The sequence below is a fragment of the Hemitrygon akajei genome, chromosome 12 (genome assembly GCF_048418815.1).
Source record: "Hemitrygon akajei chromosome 12, sHemAka1.3, whole genome shotgun sequence".
NCBI classification, from domain to species: Eukaryota; Metazoa; Chordata; class Chondrichthyes; order Myliobatiformes; family Dasyatidae; genus Hemitrygon; species Hemitrygon akajei.
In genome coordinates, this window is record NC_133135.1 from 65,124,262 (window position 1) to 65,138,819 (window position 14,558).

General features: G+C 42.0%; 1 protein-coding gene across 1 annotated transcript in view; it reads left to right on the forward strand.

Moving 5' to 3' along the window:
• Window positions 1-14,558, forward strand: part of LOC140737119 (protein Niban 1-like) — a 140,193-nt gene that overhangs the window by 53,347 nt on the left and 72,288 nt on the right. Inside the window, exons 2-3 of the mRNA XM_073063304.1 lie at window positions 2,453-2,583; window positions 11,643-11,774. Of these exons, the coding sequence (XP_072919405.1) occupies window positions 2,453-2,583; window positions 11,643-11,774 (263 nt within the window). The remainder of the gene's footprint in view (window positions 1-2,452; window positions 2,584-11,642; window positions 11,775-14,558) is intronic.

Consider the following 14,558-nt stretch of genomic DNA (forward strand, 5'->3'; position numbering starts at 1 on the left):
GCTGTTCTAAAATGCGCAAAAATAAAGTAGTGAATAAATGTTAGTTTAATGCATCTTGCTTAGGGGAAATCAATAAAAATTAGACATTGGCAGTGACCAAATTATTGGAAAAATTCTGAGGCTGATAGTGTTTTAGCATCGTTTAGAGAGCTCTAGATTAATCAAAGACAGTTAATGTCAGTTTGTCATGACTAATGTTTGAATTTCTTGAGGAGTGAACAAGCAGGATCAATGAGCGTATTTTGCTTCTTGCCCAGCTGGAAGTGCGCTCGCTCTTTTGTGTTCTTACTCACTCAGCCCTCACAGTGCACAGTGCAGGAGAGAGCTGACTTGTTGTCAGAAATACACCACACCTTTATTTTCAGCATTATGCAAGGCAATTGGGAGCCCAAAGAGCATTAGTGATTCCTTTGGCACTTAATTAGTAAGAATTTAATGTTTTTGTATTAATTAAAGGAGTTTTTCGACAATTAAGTCATTACTTGAATAAAAGTTCTATTCTTGACAGGTATCAGTCAGGTTTTAGATAGTATAGAAACTGCGTTGCTTAACATAGTTAATGGCTTACAGCTTAATGGCAATGAAGGCAGCATATAGGATTGGGCGCTGCATTTGATACTGTAGTTCACAGCATTCTCATAAACCACCTTAGTCAATGGGCAGGTCTTTCTGGTACTACCTTAAGCTGGTTTCAATTTTATATATTTTTGCTTTGGCGATTGTGCATCCAGAATCCATGACATTGCGTTTTGTGTGCCGCAAGGATCAATTTTTGGTCCGTTGTTGCTCTGATTCTACAGGTTCCCATTAGGTCGGATTATTTCAAAACAGAACGTGAATTACCACAGCTATGCAGATGACACAACTGTATTTGTCTATTATGCCAGATGACCCAGAGGCTCTAAGCCCTCTGGTCCAGAGTCTTACTAGCATTACAGAATGGATGAGTTCGAACTTCTTTATTTTTCCCAAATAAGAAAAAATCTGAAATTTTGGTTAACACACACAAAATGCTGGTGGAACACAGCAGGCCAGGCAGCATCTATAGGGAGAAGCGCTGTCAACGTTTCGGGCCGAGACCCTTCGTCAGAACTAACTTTCAGTCTCGGCCTGGAATGTCGACAGTGCTTCTCCTTATAGATGCTGCCTGGCCTGCTGTGTTCCACCAGCATTTTGTGTGTGTTGCTTGAATTTCCAGCATCTGCAGATTTCCCTGTGTTTGCCTTTGAAATTTCGGTTATTGGCAGAAATAAAAAAGTGTGAATCTTAGAAATAAACTTGATCATGTGGCCTTACAAATCAAGCCAGAAGTAAAGAATGTTATTATTGATTCTGAGCTAAATTTCAAAGTACTGCATTCGCTCATTGAACATTGCAACAGTTCGATTTCTTATAATATCTCAAGATGCATGCTTTTATTTTATCTGATTAGACAACTGTAATGCACACTTCTCAGGACTGCCTAAGAAAGATATAAATCGGTTGCAGCTTGTTCAAAATGTAGCCTGAAGAGCCCTCACCCAAAAAAAACCATGAAATCTGAGCACACTTCACCAGTTTTGCATCATTACACTGGTCTATGTCCTTTAGAATCAATTAATTGTATGTAAAGCTCTGAATAATCTAGCTCTTCTTTTTCAATATTTTTATTAATGTATACAAGAATGTATAACAAATACAGAGTATATATATAAAAAAATTACTAACAGAATACAGACAATAGAAAAATTGAACTGTATAGGACTGAGTAACATACGTGTATATAGTACTCAGGTAATGATTACTAATACTGCAAATTTATAAAGAGCATACATTAGGAATTTTATATATATGAAATCTGAGCACACTTCACCAGTTTTGCATCATTACACTGGGTCTATGTCCTTTAGAATCAATTAATTGTATGTAAAGCTCTGAATAATCTAGCTCTTCTGTATATTTTGAAATGTCTATCCTCTTACATCCCTGATCGTAATCTTACACGTGCGAATAAGATTTGCTTAGTGCTCCTAGAGCCAAGCATATAAGAACTGGTAATGTGGCCTTTTGCTCTTAAGCTGACTGAGATACACCAGGCTAGAACTGTGGAATGTTTCAAAGCTCTTCTAAAAGCCTGCTTTTCTTAAATCTGGCTTACTTTTAGGATTACTTAATGCCTGTTGATATTGATTATATTTATATAACTTGGTATATTTGATTACATTTTATTCTATACAATGTTCATTTTTACTTATGTTTTAAATGTTGTCTCATATTTTATGACTATATTGATTTAATTTTACAATCTATGTAAAGCACTTTGAGCATGCATCTTATTCTACGAAAAGTGCTATATACTGTAAATAAAGTTATTATTATTATCTAACCTGGTAGATTCCATCATGATTCATGCAAGCCTCTGATTTTGTGTTCTGTGGTGCAATTTACTATTATTTTCCTGTTTTATTTTTAGGCAAGGCTGAAGCAGAACTTAAGAATTTCAGCCCTCATTACCAGCGGCAATACCCCGTGACCTTTTTCAATCACATTCGGCATGAGATAGAGCAAGGCGGAGAGGTCCAACCCCAACTACTGCATCGGAAGGTAAGTTATATACTTCAGCATTGGAAGCGTCATCCTACCAACTGCAGTGACATACATTCAGAGGGCGTGTGGATCATTCGGAACTCTGAGATACGTTCCTTATGGGTATGGTCCATCCTGACAAGCAGCAGGCCTCAAGCAATCATCTCCACAAGCATCCTACTGTGTGTCCTGATGCTCTGAAATAAAGACAGAAAATACTTGGAATATTCAGCTAGTCAGACACCATCTGTGGAAGGGCAAGCAAGAATTTAGAGCGGGAACCAGCCCATGCCTCATGGTTGCCCCAATCCCCTGCACATATTTTTTCTCAGCTCCCAAGGTCCTCCCAGTATTGTTGCCTTAGTTATTCCACCTCGGCAAAGTAAAACCAACATTTCAGTCCAATAATCTAGTTGCAATCACCACCACAGAAGATGTGCTTTGTCTGGTCTTCACTCTGTTCTGGACAGGAGCTTGGATGTCAGGCTGTTATCTATAGACTACAGCTTGATGTTCAACACAAGCATTCATCTCAACCCACTGTCAAAATTCAGGACCCTCCATCTGCAATTAGATACTCAACTACCTCACTGCAGACCATCTCCTCAATGGCCCATCAGTACAGCTGTGCCTCAGAACTGCGCGCTTAACTCCCTTCTCCACTCTCCACAATTAGCCTTACGTGACAGTGTGGCTAAGCTGCAATGCCATCCTCATTTTCACTGGTGACACTACTGTTGTTAGATGAATCACAGGTGACAATGAGCCAGTTTACTTGAGCGAGACGGGTAATCTGGTTGAGTGATGCCACAAAAACCACCTCTCACGCAACATCAGCAAATCTAATGAGATGACTGTTGATTTCAGGAAGGGGAAGGAGGTTGAACTTGCACCAGTCTACTCTGGAGTTTGGCATTGGAGAGAGCCAGCGGCATTAAATCCCTGGGCACTAACATATCGGATGACCTGTCCTGGGCCCAGCATATAGATGTAATCATGCTGGTGTCTTTACTTTTTTCGGAGGTTAAGGCAGTTTGGATTGTAATTGAACCCTCCAACAAACTTCCACGATGTATTGTTAGAAGTATCACAGTCTGGTATGGTGATTTGAATGTATAGGAACATAAGCAGCTACAGAAAGTAGCAGAGTTTGCCTAGTAAATTTCAGGCACATCGCTCCCCACCACTGGTAGTATCTACAGGTGGTGCTGTCTCAAGAACGCAACATCTAACATGAAAGATCTCCTCCATCCAGGCCATGCCATCTTTTTGCAGCTACCGTTGGGAAGAAAGTATAGAAGCCTGAAGACCCACATCACCAGTTGCTTCTCTTCAACCATTCAGTTCTAGAATCACGTGCCAAATCCTAATCACTACGGTTCAGCAATATCTGAACAGTTGACCACCTGGCACAGAAATGGGTGTTTTTTGTTCTAATTGCATTTTCTTGTAATAATTATGCACATATAATTCATGTTTTTCTTGAAAATGCTGATTGTATGATGTTATGTGCCACCTGTGATGTTGCTGCAAGTAGGTTTCTCGATGCACCTGTGCATACATGTACTGGTGCATACAACAATAAACTCTTCTTTGACTTTGATCTTCCATCAGAAGCTCACATAAGAAATGGCAAAGTTACAAACATTCAGATTCCAGTCAAGCTAGTCCAGAATGAGCATAGTCCCTATAACTATAAATTGAAAGCACTATCCCAGTAATTCTACCATTTGTATTAGATTTGAGCTTGACTTCAGCTAAACCTTGGATGTAGCAAATTATTTGCATGACTTGTCAGGCCAGGAAGTGGTTGAGTTCAAAGTCTTTGAATATCCCCACATTTTATCAAAATGCATCAGCTTTGACAAATGATCAACTGAACCATGAAAAGAGGCTGCCCTTCTGCAGTTGTTAGTCATGATTCTGTCAAAGAGCACTTAATCTGAGGTACATTGTACTTTCTAATCCTGTTTTTAAATTTTGCCTCAAGTTAATCAGATGATACCTGTGAGCCACAAATGTTGGCAGTGAAGGATTGTACTGTGACGTAATGCCATCCAGTCATATTGTATACACTGTAGAATCAGGCCCTTCAGCCCGCTGTGTCTATGCTGACCACTATGCTTATCTACACTAATCCTACTTGCTTCTATATCCCTCCCGGACTGTTCATTCAAATACCTGTTTAGAACTTTCTTAAATGTTGTTACTGTTCCTGCTTCCCCCACATTCTCTGGCAGCTCATTCCAGATACCAACTACTCTTTGGAAAAATATTTCCCTTAGATCCCCTGTAGAAGTCCTTCTTCTCACCTTAAAATCCATACCCTCTAGTTTTATATGCCATTATCGTATGGAAAACAGACTATGTCTGCCTACCTTACTTGTGCCTCTCATAATTTTTTTTTACAAATGCATCATGTCGCCTCTCAGCCACTTCTGCTACCAGGCCTAGATTTCCCATTCCAGATGTTGTTTTGGTACTCAAAACATCCATGGATATTGGCACCGAAGCTGATACTGGACATTGACTAATCTTTGACAGTGAGATTCTCATCTGGTGTTGATTTTACATTAGAATATAGATCCTCCCCAGACTACAAGCACCCAATATTACGTACAGCCCATAAATAGGAGTGAGCATTTGGGAAAAGGGTGACTTGGATTCACTGCAACACACACAAAATGCTGAAGGAACCTCAGCAAGTCGAACAGCCTCTATGAAGGGGAATAAGGAATTGACAGTTTCTGCCGAGACCATTCATCAGGACTGGAGTGAGGAAGGGTCTAGGCCCAAAACGCCAACTGTATATTCCCCTCCGTTGACGCTGCTTGACTCACTGTGTTCCCCTAGAAGTGTGTGTATGTGTGTGTGTGTGTGTGTGTGTGTGTGTGTGTGTGTGTGTGTGTGTGTGTGTGTGTGTGTGTGTGTGTGTGTGTGTGTGTGTGTGTGTGTGTGTGTGTGTTGCTCAAGATTTCCAGCTTCTGGAGAATCTCTTGTGCTACGTATTTGCTGGCTACTGTGGGGTTGCAGGCACCTTCTCTCATATGGGGACATGGTTTATGGAAATATCTGAATGGTTGAGTTCAATGCCCTGCTTTAACTAGACATTTCCCTTGCTTGGCTTAGGGTTTTCGTTTAAGTGTTGTGCCAGGAGGCTGCATTTTTGACTTGTGAAGTGTTTGGGTTATGAACAATTTTCAGGAACAGAACCTTGTTGAAACTTGGGGAGGACTTGTACCAGTGATTTGTGGACAGTCATTCAGAGAACAGGCATTAATTTGGTTCCAGTCCCCATCCAAAGTCCTGCTGCAGCTCTGATGTTGGGAGAGCAACACAAAGGGGTGTGTCACACCTCAAAAGAAAGCACAAGGGAGCTGAAAGGTGATAAGGTAGTTTACTGTGGGCTCTGTGGCTAGATTATGAACGTTTGCCCTTCACTGAAGAAGAGAGACTCATTGTTAGAGCTCAAAACCCATTCAACATGCCCAAAACTGTGCAACTCAATTGATTTGTTTTGCCTGAAGTTTGAGTAGTTCTTCTTCAACTTTACTGCAGCCCAGGATACTTGCTTCCGCAAATGTCACCATTGCTCCAATGTTGCCACATTCTTTGATTCATAAGATTCAATTTTTCCTTCAGAACTCTCCCTATCTATTTCCACCCAGGAATTTTAAGCTCCCCTTGACTACTCCAAGTACCTGAACCATGCAGGATGTCAATAGCTGTTTAAGTGAACTGATCTTATAATCTCAACAAGGTCAATGTTATCTCCTGAAGGCCAGCGGAAGTGAGGCTCTGCATCTGTTTGTCATGCATTCATGAATTATCATCATGAATCAGGCTGAATGTGTTCCTTATGGATTTCCTGTGAAACTGCTCAAGTGTGGCACGTGATTTGTGGTCACATTTCCGATTTTTTACATGATGTTGCTGCTAGATCTGGTTTGTACCTTACCCCTTATGTTCCCCTTCATTGAACTCGAGCCTGTGCAGCTTTGAAAGAGTGTTTGTGACGATTTGACGCCCAAGTGTTTGTAGGCCAGTGCAACAGGGGCATCATGTGAGCTGAGCAACAGCCCTCATTGGTGGAAGCCAGTGAAGGCATGGAGCAGAGGGAGGTCAGAGATTTTACAGACATTTATTTGACTATTATCCTTACAACAGTGGAACCTCACTGTAAACAACTTTCTTTCCTTATGAAGGAGGAAATGTAATTTTAAGACAATAGCTAACCTCCATTTTCCCTCCTAATATATCCATCCGAAGTCATTGCCGAACAGGCTCTTTGGCCCATCCAGTTTATGTTGAACCATTAATGTGCCTAGTCCAATCGACCTGCCGCTGGACCATCACGCCCCACATCCCTCTCATCCATGTACCTGTGAAATTTCTCTTAAATGTTGAAATTATCTTGCATCTACCACTAGCACTTGCAGCTCGCTCCACACTCTCACCACCCTCTGAGTGAAGAAGTTCCCCTTAAACATTTCACCTTTCACCCTTAACCCATGACCTCTAGGTGTAGACTCATCCAAGCTCAGTGGAAAAAAACCCACTTGCATTTACCCTATCAATGGCCCTCATAATTTTGTATACCTCTATCAAATCTCCCTTCAATCTTCTATCTTCCATGGCATGAAGTCCAAACCTATTCAACCTTTCTCTATAACTCAGGTCCTCAAGTACTGGCTACATCCTTGTAAATGTTCCCTGCACTTTTTCAATCTTATTTACATCTTTCCTGCAGGTAGGTGACCAAAACTACACACAATACTCCAAATTAGACCTCAGCAATGATTTATACAATTTCAATGTAACATCTCAACTCCAGTACGCAGTAAACACACACAAAATGCTGGTGGAATGCAGCAGGCCAGGCAGCATCTATAAGAAGTACAGTTGACGTCTCGGGCCAAGACCCTTTGTCAGAACTAACTGAAAGAAGAGATAGTAAGAGATTTGAAAGGGGGAGGGGGAGATCTGAAATGATAGGAGAAGACAGGACGGGGAGGGATGAAGCTAAGAGCTGGAAAGTTGATTGGCAAAAGGGATACAGAGCTGGAGAAGGGAAAGAATCATGGGATGGGAGGCCTAGGGAGAAAGAAAGGGGGAGGGGAGCACCAGAGGAAGATGGAGAGCAGGCAAGGAGTGATTGTGAAAGGGACAGAAAGAGAAAAAAAATAAGGGATGGGATAAGAAGGGGAGGAGGGGCATTAACGGAAGTTAGAGAAATCGATGTTCGTGCCATTAGGTTGGAGGCTACCCAGACGGTATATCAGGTGTTGTTTCTCCAACCTGAGTGTGGCTTCATTTTGACAGTAGAGGAGGCCATGGATAGACATATCAGAATGGGAATGGGACATGGAATTAAAATGTGTGGCCACTGGGTCTTTTTAATCCATGGCTGACACTGATAGTGCAAAGCTCATTCAGTTTTGCACCGGAACCTCAGCATTGCTTATTTTGTTTCTGATCTGGTGTAGACATTTTTTTTTGGTTGTGATCTCTCCGAACAAACCCATACCTTGCTTCTTCAAAATTCCCTCTAAGTTCAAGGTAAAATGAAGGTAGTTAAAATAGTCAAAAGGAGTAGCCATGGGCTCTCGCAGGGGTTCCAGCTATTCTTGCCTTTTTGTTGGCTACGTGGAACAGTCTATGTTCCAAGCCTACACTGGTGTCCGTCCCCCACTTTTCCTACACTACATCAAAGACTGCATGGCTGCTGCTTCCTGCATTCACTCAAGCTTGTCGACTTCATCAACTTTGCCTCCACTCTGCCCTCAGATTTACCTGGTCCATTTCCGACACCTTGCTCGCCTTTCTCGATCTCTCTGTCTCTATCTCTGGAGACACCTTATCTATTGATGTCTGTTATAATCTCACTGACTCTCACAGCTACCTGGACGGCTCCTCTTCCCACCCTGTTACTGGTAAAAACACCATCCCCTTCTCTCAGTTTTTTCTGTCTCCACCACATCTGCTCTCAGGATGAGACTTTTCTTTCTAGAACGAAGGTGATGTCCTCCTCCTTCAAGGAAAAGGGCTTCCCTTCCTCCACCATCAACGCTGCCCTCAGCAGCGTCCCTGCCATTTCACACACGTCTGCTCTCAATCCTTTCTCCCACCTCCCTACAAGGGGGTAGTGTTTCCTCGTCCTCATATACCTGCCTCCACGTCCAGCACATAATTCTCCGAAACTTCCACCATCTCCAACGGGAAAGCATCTTTCCTTCCTCCCCGCTTTCCGATGGGATCACTCCCTAAGCGACTTCATTGTCCATTCGTCCCTCCCCACTGATCTCCCTCCTGGCACTTATCCTTGCAAGCAGAACAAAGTGCCACACCTACCCCTACACCACCTCTTTTGCTACCATTCAGGGCCCCAAACAGTCCTTCCAGGTGAGGCGACACTTCACCTGTGAGTCTCTTGGGGTCATCTACTGTATCCAGTGCCCCTGGTGTGGCCTCCTGTATATCGGTGAGACCCAATGTAGATTGGCAGACCGCTTTGTCAAGCACCTACACTCTGTCCACCTGACGAAGTGATATCTCCCAGTGGCCACCCATTTTAATTTCACTTCCCAATCCCATTCCATTATGTCAATCCATGGCCTCGTCTACTGTAGCGATGAGGCCACACTCGGGTTGGAGGAACAACACTGTATATTCTGTCTGGGTAGCCTCCAACCTGATGGCATGAACATCAATTTCTTGAACTTCGAAGTAATGCCCCCCCTTCACCATTCCCCATCCCCTTTTCCCTCTCTCACCTTGTCTCCTTGCCTGCTCATCTCCTCCCTCTGGTGTTCCTTTTCTTTTTTCCATGGCCTTCTGTATCTGGCTCCCCCTTCTCCAGCCCTGTATCCCTTTCACCAATCAACTTCCCAGCTCTTTACTTCCCCCTTCCCCCTTTAGGTTTCACCTATCACCTTGTGTTTTTCTCTCTCTCTCCTTCCCCCCCCCCCCAACCTTTTAAATCTACTCCCCAGCTTTTTTCTCTCCACTCCTGCCAAAGGGTTTTGGCCCAAAATGTCGACTGTACTTTTTTTCCGTAGATGCTCCCTGACCTGCTGTGTTCCTCCAGGATTTTGTGTGTGTTGCTTGAGTTAAAATAGGAAGCTGGGAACTAGGAAGTCCACCCTCCGACCTCAATCTCTGTAATTGACCCTTGTATATATTCGCAGTTTTCTTCCTCGGGATGCTCTGAAAGTCAGTGAAACAATCTCCATCTCCTTTTCAGACAACACTAACATTGAAAAGATTAGTTCTAAAATGTTACACTTCTCAATGAACACAGGTCATTGTTTCAAAGGAAGAGAAATTTGCACACAGACAAATGTTGCATTTTTGCACAAAGCAGTCCAGCGGCTGATGTGATGGTGTGTCCATCTGCAACAATTCACCCTCTGATTCACGAGATTCCACTGCAATGTTCAAATAGGCATTTGAATTAGGATCATATAATCCAGTTGCTTTTGTACCCTGTCCTCTGCATGTCTGTCCAGGTGTAAAAGGAATCATTTTTTGTTGAAACGTACACACTTCCATCTAAATTCCAGTGAGTTTAAGCACCATTCTGGAGGCTTGACAACATAATCCAAGTTGACAGCACTGTTTCCTCTAAGTTGTGTGGGTGTGTGGTCGTGCAGTAATCGAATCACTCCCATGCACACAGCCTGTGTTGCTGCACAGCTGGAATTTTCTTTATATAATGTTTTATTAAAGCGCTCTGCAGTTTTCAGGCTGTGTTAAAAAAAATTCCTGCTCAAAGCAACGATTGGACCACGGAGCTGTAAAAAAAAATGAGAGGGAATTTTTTTATCGATAGGATGCTGTCACATTGAAGATGTAATCTGAGAGGCCCTAGTTTACCCATCCAATTAAACATAAAATAAATAATTACCCACGGCTGGGAAGTTAGTTCAATGTTCTGCTAAGCATTTTACTCTTGGGCCATAACACTAAAGCAGAGCATCTGGCCATTGGTATAAATAATAGTCCTGAAGTCTTTCTGAGGTCAGTTCAGTTGTTGTGTTTGCCTAAGTTATAATACTTGACTTGATACAGATTGGCCATTTGTTCTTTCACCATCTGATGAAGAAAGCTCTAACCTCAACCCATGACAGATCAGTCATTAGCTTATTTCTGAGTAATTGGATATATTTATAGACATTGCACCGAAATAAAAGTATTTTTGCTCCGATAAATGAAGTCTGGGCAAGTTAGGTGAGTGAACTTGTTGACAGAGATTTCCATATTTGATGTAAGAATGCTTCTGCTTGTTTAGTTTACCAACATTGTGAATGCTTTAATGAAAGCTTCCTCTATTGGGTACTCCTAATGAGATCTTTGGGATGTACATTTGTGGTTTCACTGGACATACCAAAATGAAAATCTTCACAACCACGTTACATTAATTCCATATGCAGTGGTGATTAAGAATTGCTGCTGTCTCTCAATGCCCTTATTTGCATGTCTTGGCCTTAATTGAAGCAAATGGATATATCGTTGATGTAATTTTATTTGAACTTTCTGTTACAGATTAATGAAGTTGCTTTCAGAATGGAAAAATAACTGACATTAGATGAAAGCTTTTGTGTCTAAAAAAAAAACAAAATGCAGTTTAAACTTTATTTCTTTGATGTGCTCATTATTTTTAAAAAAATATTTTGCTTCTAGCTCCTGTTTTTTTTAATGGCCTGTTAACTTTGGTGAAAAGTGGAGCCAGGAAATCTGTATCAAACTATTGAATGTCCTTCCTCCTCTCATACTCAGTATTCTCGAGGTTTGACACACTCTGTAATGAGTGTTGCTTTTCCCCACTTCCCACTGAAGTTTCCTATGCTATCATGTACAACCCCTCGTCTGGACTGATTTGTTCTGGGAAAAGCATGAATTGAATTGAGAGTCTACATGCATCCCTGATGCTTAGCACCAAGCATTGTTTCAGTGGTGTTTGACACTTTTCTATTTGCGTTTTATGGTGAGATACCTAAACTCTCACTTAAATAACTTAAAAAGAAGTAATTGGTTTTCTCCGAATTATGCTTTAGATCTGAAATGCTTTCTTTCAGGAGCCAGTAGACACTGGGACAGTGGTATATGAACAAGTGGTGATACAATATGTGGAAGAATTGAAGAAATGGAGAGATCGATACATCGTTGTAAAAAATGACAACAGCATTGAATGCTATGAAAACAAGGATGTAAGTAGTCCTCAAAGGCATAGCACAAAAATGGGCCATTTTGGCCCAGCATGTTGATGCTGACTTTTAAGTCCATATCCTTCTACACCATGCTTATTTGTGTGCCTGTATAACTGTTTCATAAATGTAATGATGTAACAAGTTCTAGATATCAATCATTCTCTGAGTGAAATAAACTTTCCCCTCAAATCCCCTTCAAAACCCCTTCCTCTAACTTTAAACACATGCATCTTGTTTTTCATATGCCTTACTACAGGGGTAAATATTCTACTCTCTCTCCCCCCTTGTGCCTCTCATGATTTTATATATATCTATTTGATCATCCCTGACCAAAATCTGCTCCAGGGAACACAAAATCAGTCTATTAAATTTCTCCTTATCACTGCCGTTCTCTAGTCCGAACAACAGCCTGGTGAATTTCCTTTGCACTTCTCAAGTAAAACCACATTATTTCAATAATGTGGTGAACTGAGTTGCACCTAAGTATTCTCTAATCTGTATTTTCTAAATTTGCAACAAAATACACCAACTATTGAAGGAAATGAAGCATAGGCAGGCGATAGAGAAGGGACGTGCTCAGACTGATGGTTTGAGATGTGTCTATTTTAATGCGAGGAGTATCATGAATAAAGCGGATGAGCTCAGAGCGTGGAGCAGCACTTGGAGCTATGATAATGTGGCCATTACAGAGACTTGGATGGCTCAGGGGCAGGAATGGCTACTTCGAGTGCCAGGCTTTAGATGTTTCAGAAAGGACAGGGAGGGAGGCAAAAGAGGTGGGGGCATGGCACTGTTGATCAAAGATAGTGTCACAGCTGCAGAAAAGGAGGAAGTCATGGAGGGGTTGTCTACGGAGTCTCTGTGGGTGGTAGGAATAGGAAGGGGTCAATAACTCTACTGGGTGTTTTTTATAGACCACAATAATAGTAACAGGGACATCAAGGAGCAGATAGGGAGACAGATTCAGGAAAGGAGTAATAAGAACAGGGTGGGGGATTTTAATTTCCCAAATATTGATTGGCATCTCCCTAGAGTGAGGGGATTAGATGGGATGGAGTTTGTTAGGTGTGTTCAAGAAGGTTTCTTGACACAATATGTAGATAAGCCTACAAGAGGAGAGGCTGTACTTGATCTGGTATTGGGAAATGAACCTGGTCAGGTGTCAGGTCTCTCAGTGGGAGAGCATTTTGGAGATAGTGATCACAATTCTATCTCCTTTAGCATAGCATTTGAGACCTACGCATTCTCTACTTAATAGACTTAATAGAGAGGGATAGGAACAGACAAGTTAGGGAAACGTTTAATTGGAGTAAGGGGAACTATGAGGCTATCTGGCAGGAACTTGGAAGCATAAATTGGAAACAGATGTTCTCAGGAAAACGTACGGAAGAAATGTGGCAAAGGTTCAGGGGATATTTGTGCGGGGTTCTGAGTAGGTATGTTCCAATGAGACAGGGAAAGGATGGTAGGGTACAAGATCTGTGGTGCATAATGGCTGTTGTAAATCTAGTCAAGAAGAGAAGAAGAGCATACAAAAGGTTCATAAAACTAGGTAATGTTAGAGATCTAGAAGATTATAAGGCTAGCAGGAAGGAGCTTAATAATGAAATTAGGAGAACCAGAAGGGGCCATTAGAAGGCCTTGGCAGACAGGATTAAGGAAAACCCCAAGGCATTTTACAAGTATGTGAAGAGCAAGAGAATAAAACATGAGAGAATAGGACCTATCAAGTGTGACAGTGGAAAAGTGTGTATGGAACCAGAGGAAATAGCAGAGGTACTTAATGAATACTTTGCTTCAGTATTCACTACGGAAAAGGATCTTGGCGATTGTAGGAATGACTTGCAGTGGACTGAAAAGATTGAGAATGTAGGTATTAAGAAGGAGGGTGTGCTGGAGCTTTTGGAAAGAATCAAGTTGGACAAGCCACCGGGACCAGAGGGGATATACCCCAGGCTACTGTAGGAGGTGAGGGAAGAGAATTCTGAGCCTCTGGCAATGATCTTTGCTGCATCAATGAGGATGGGAGAGGTTCTGGAGGATTGGAGGGTTGCGGATGTTGTTCCCTTATTCAAGAAAGGGAGTAGAGATAGCCCAGGAAATTATAGGCCAGTGAGTCTTACTTCAGTGGTTGGTAAGTTGATGGAGAAGATCCTGAGAGGCAGGATTTATGAACGTTTGGAGAGGCATAATATGTTTAGGAATAGACAGCATGGCTTTGTCAAAGGCAGGTCGTACCTTACGAGACTGATTGAATTTTTTGAGGATGTGACTAAGCACATTAATGAAGAGCCGTAGATGTAGTGTATATGGATTTTAGCAAGGCATTTGATAAGGTACTCCATGCAAGGCTTATTGAGAAAGTAAGGAGGCATGGGATCCAAGGGGACATTGCTTTGTGGATCCAGAACTGGCTTGCCCACAGAAGGCAAAGAGTGGTTGTAGACGGGTCATATTCTGCATGGAGGCCAGTGACCTGTGGTGTGCCTCAGGGATCTGTTCTAGGACCCCTACTCTTTGTGATTTTTATAAATGACCTGGATGAGGAAGTGGAGGGATGGGTTAGTAAATTTGCTGCTGACACAAAGGTTGGGTGTGTTGTGGATAGTGTGGAGGGCTGTCAGAGGTTACACTGGAACATTGATAGGATGCAAAACTGGGCTGAGAAGTGGCAGATGAAGTTCAACCCAGATAAGTGTGAGGTGGTCCATTTTGGTAGGTCAAATATGATGGCAGAATATAGTATTAATGGTAAGACTGTTGGCACTGTGGAAGATCAGAGGG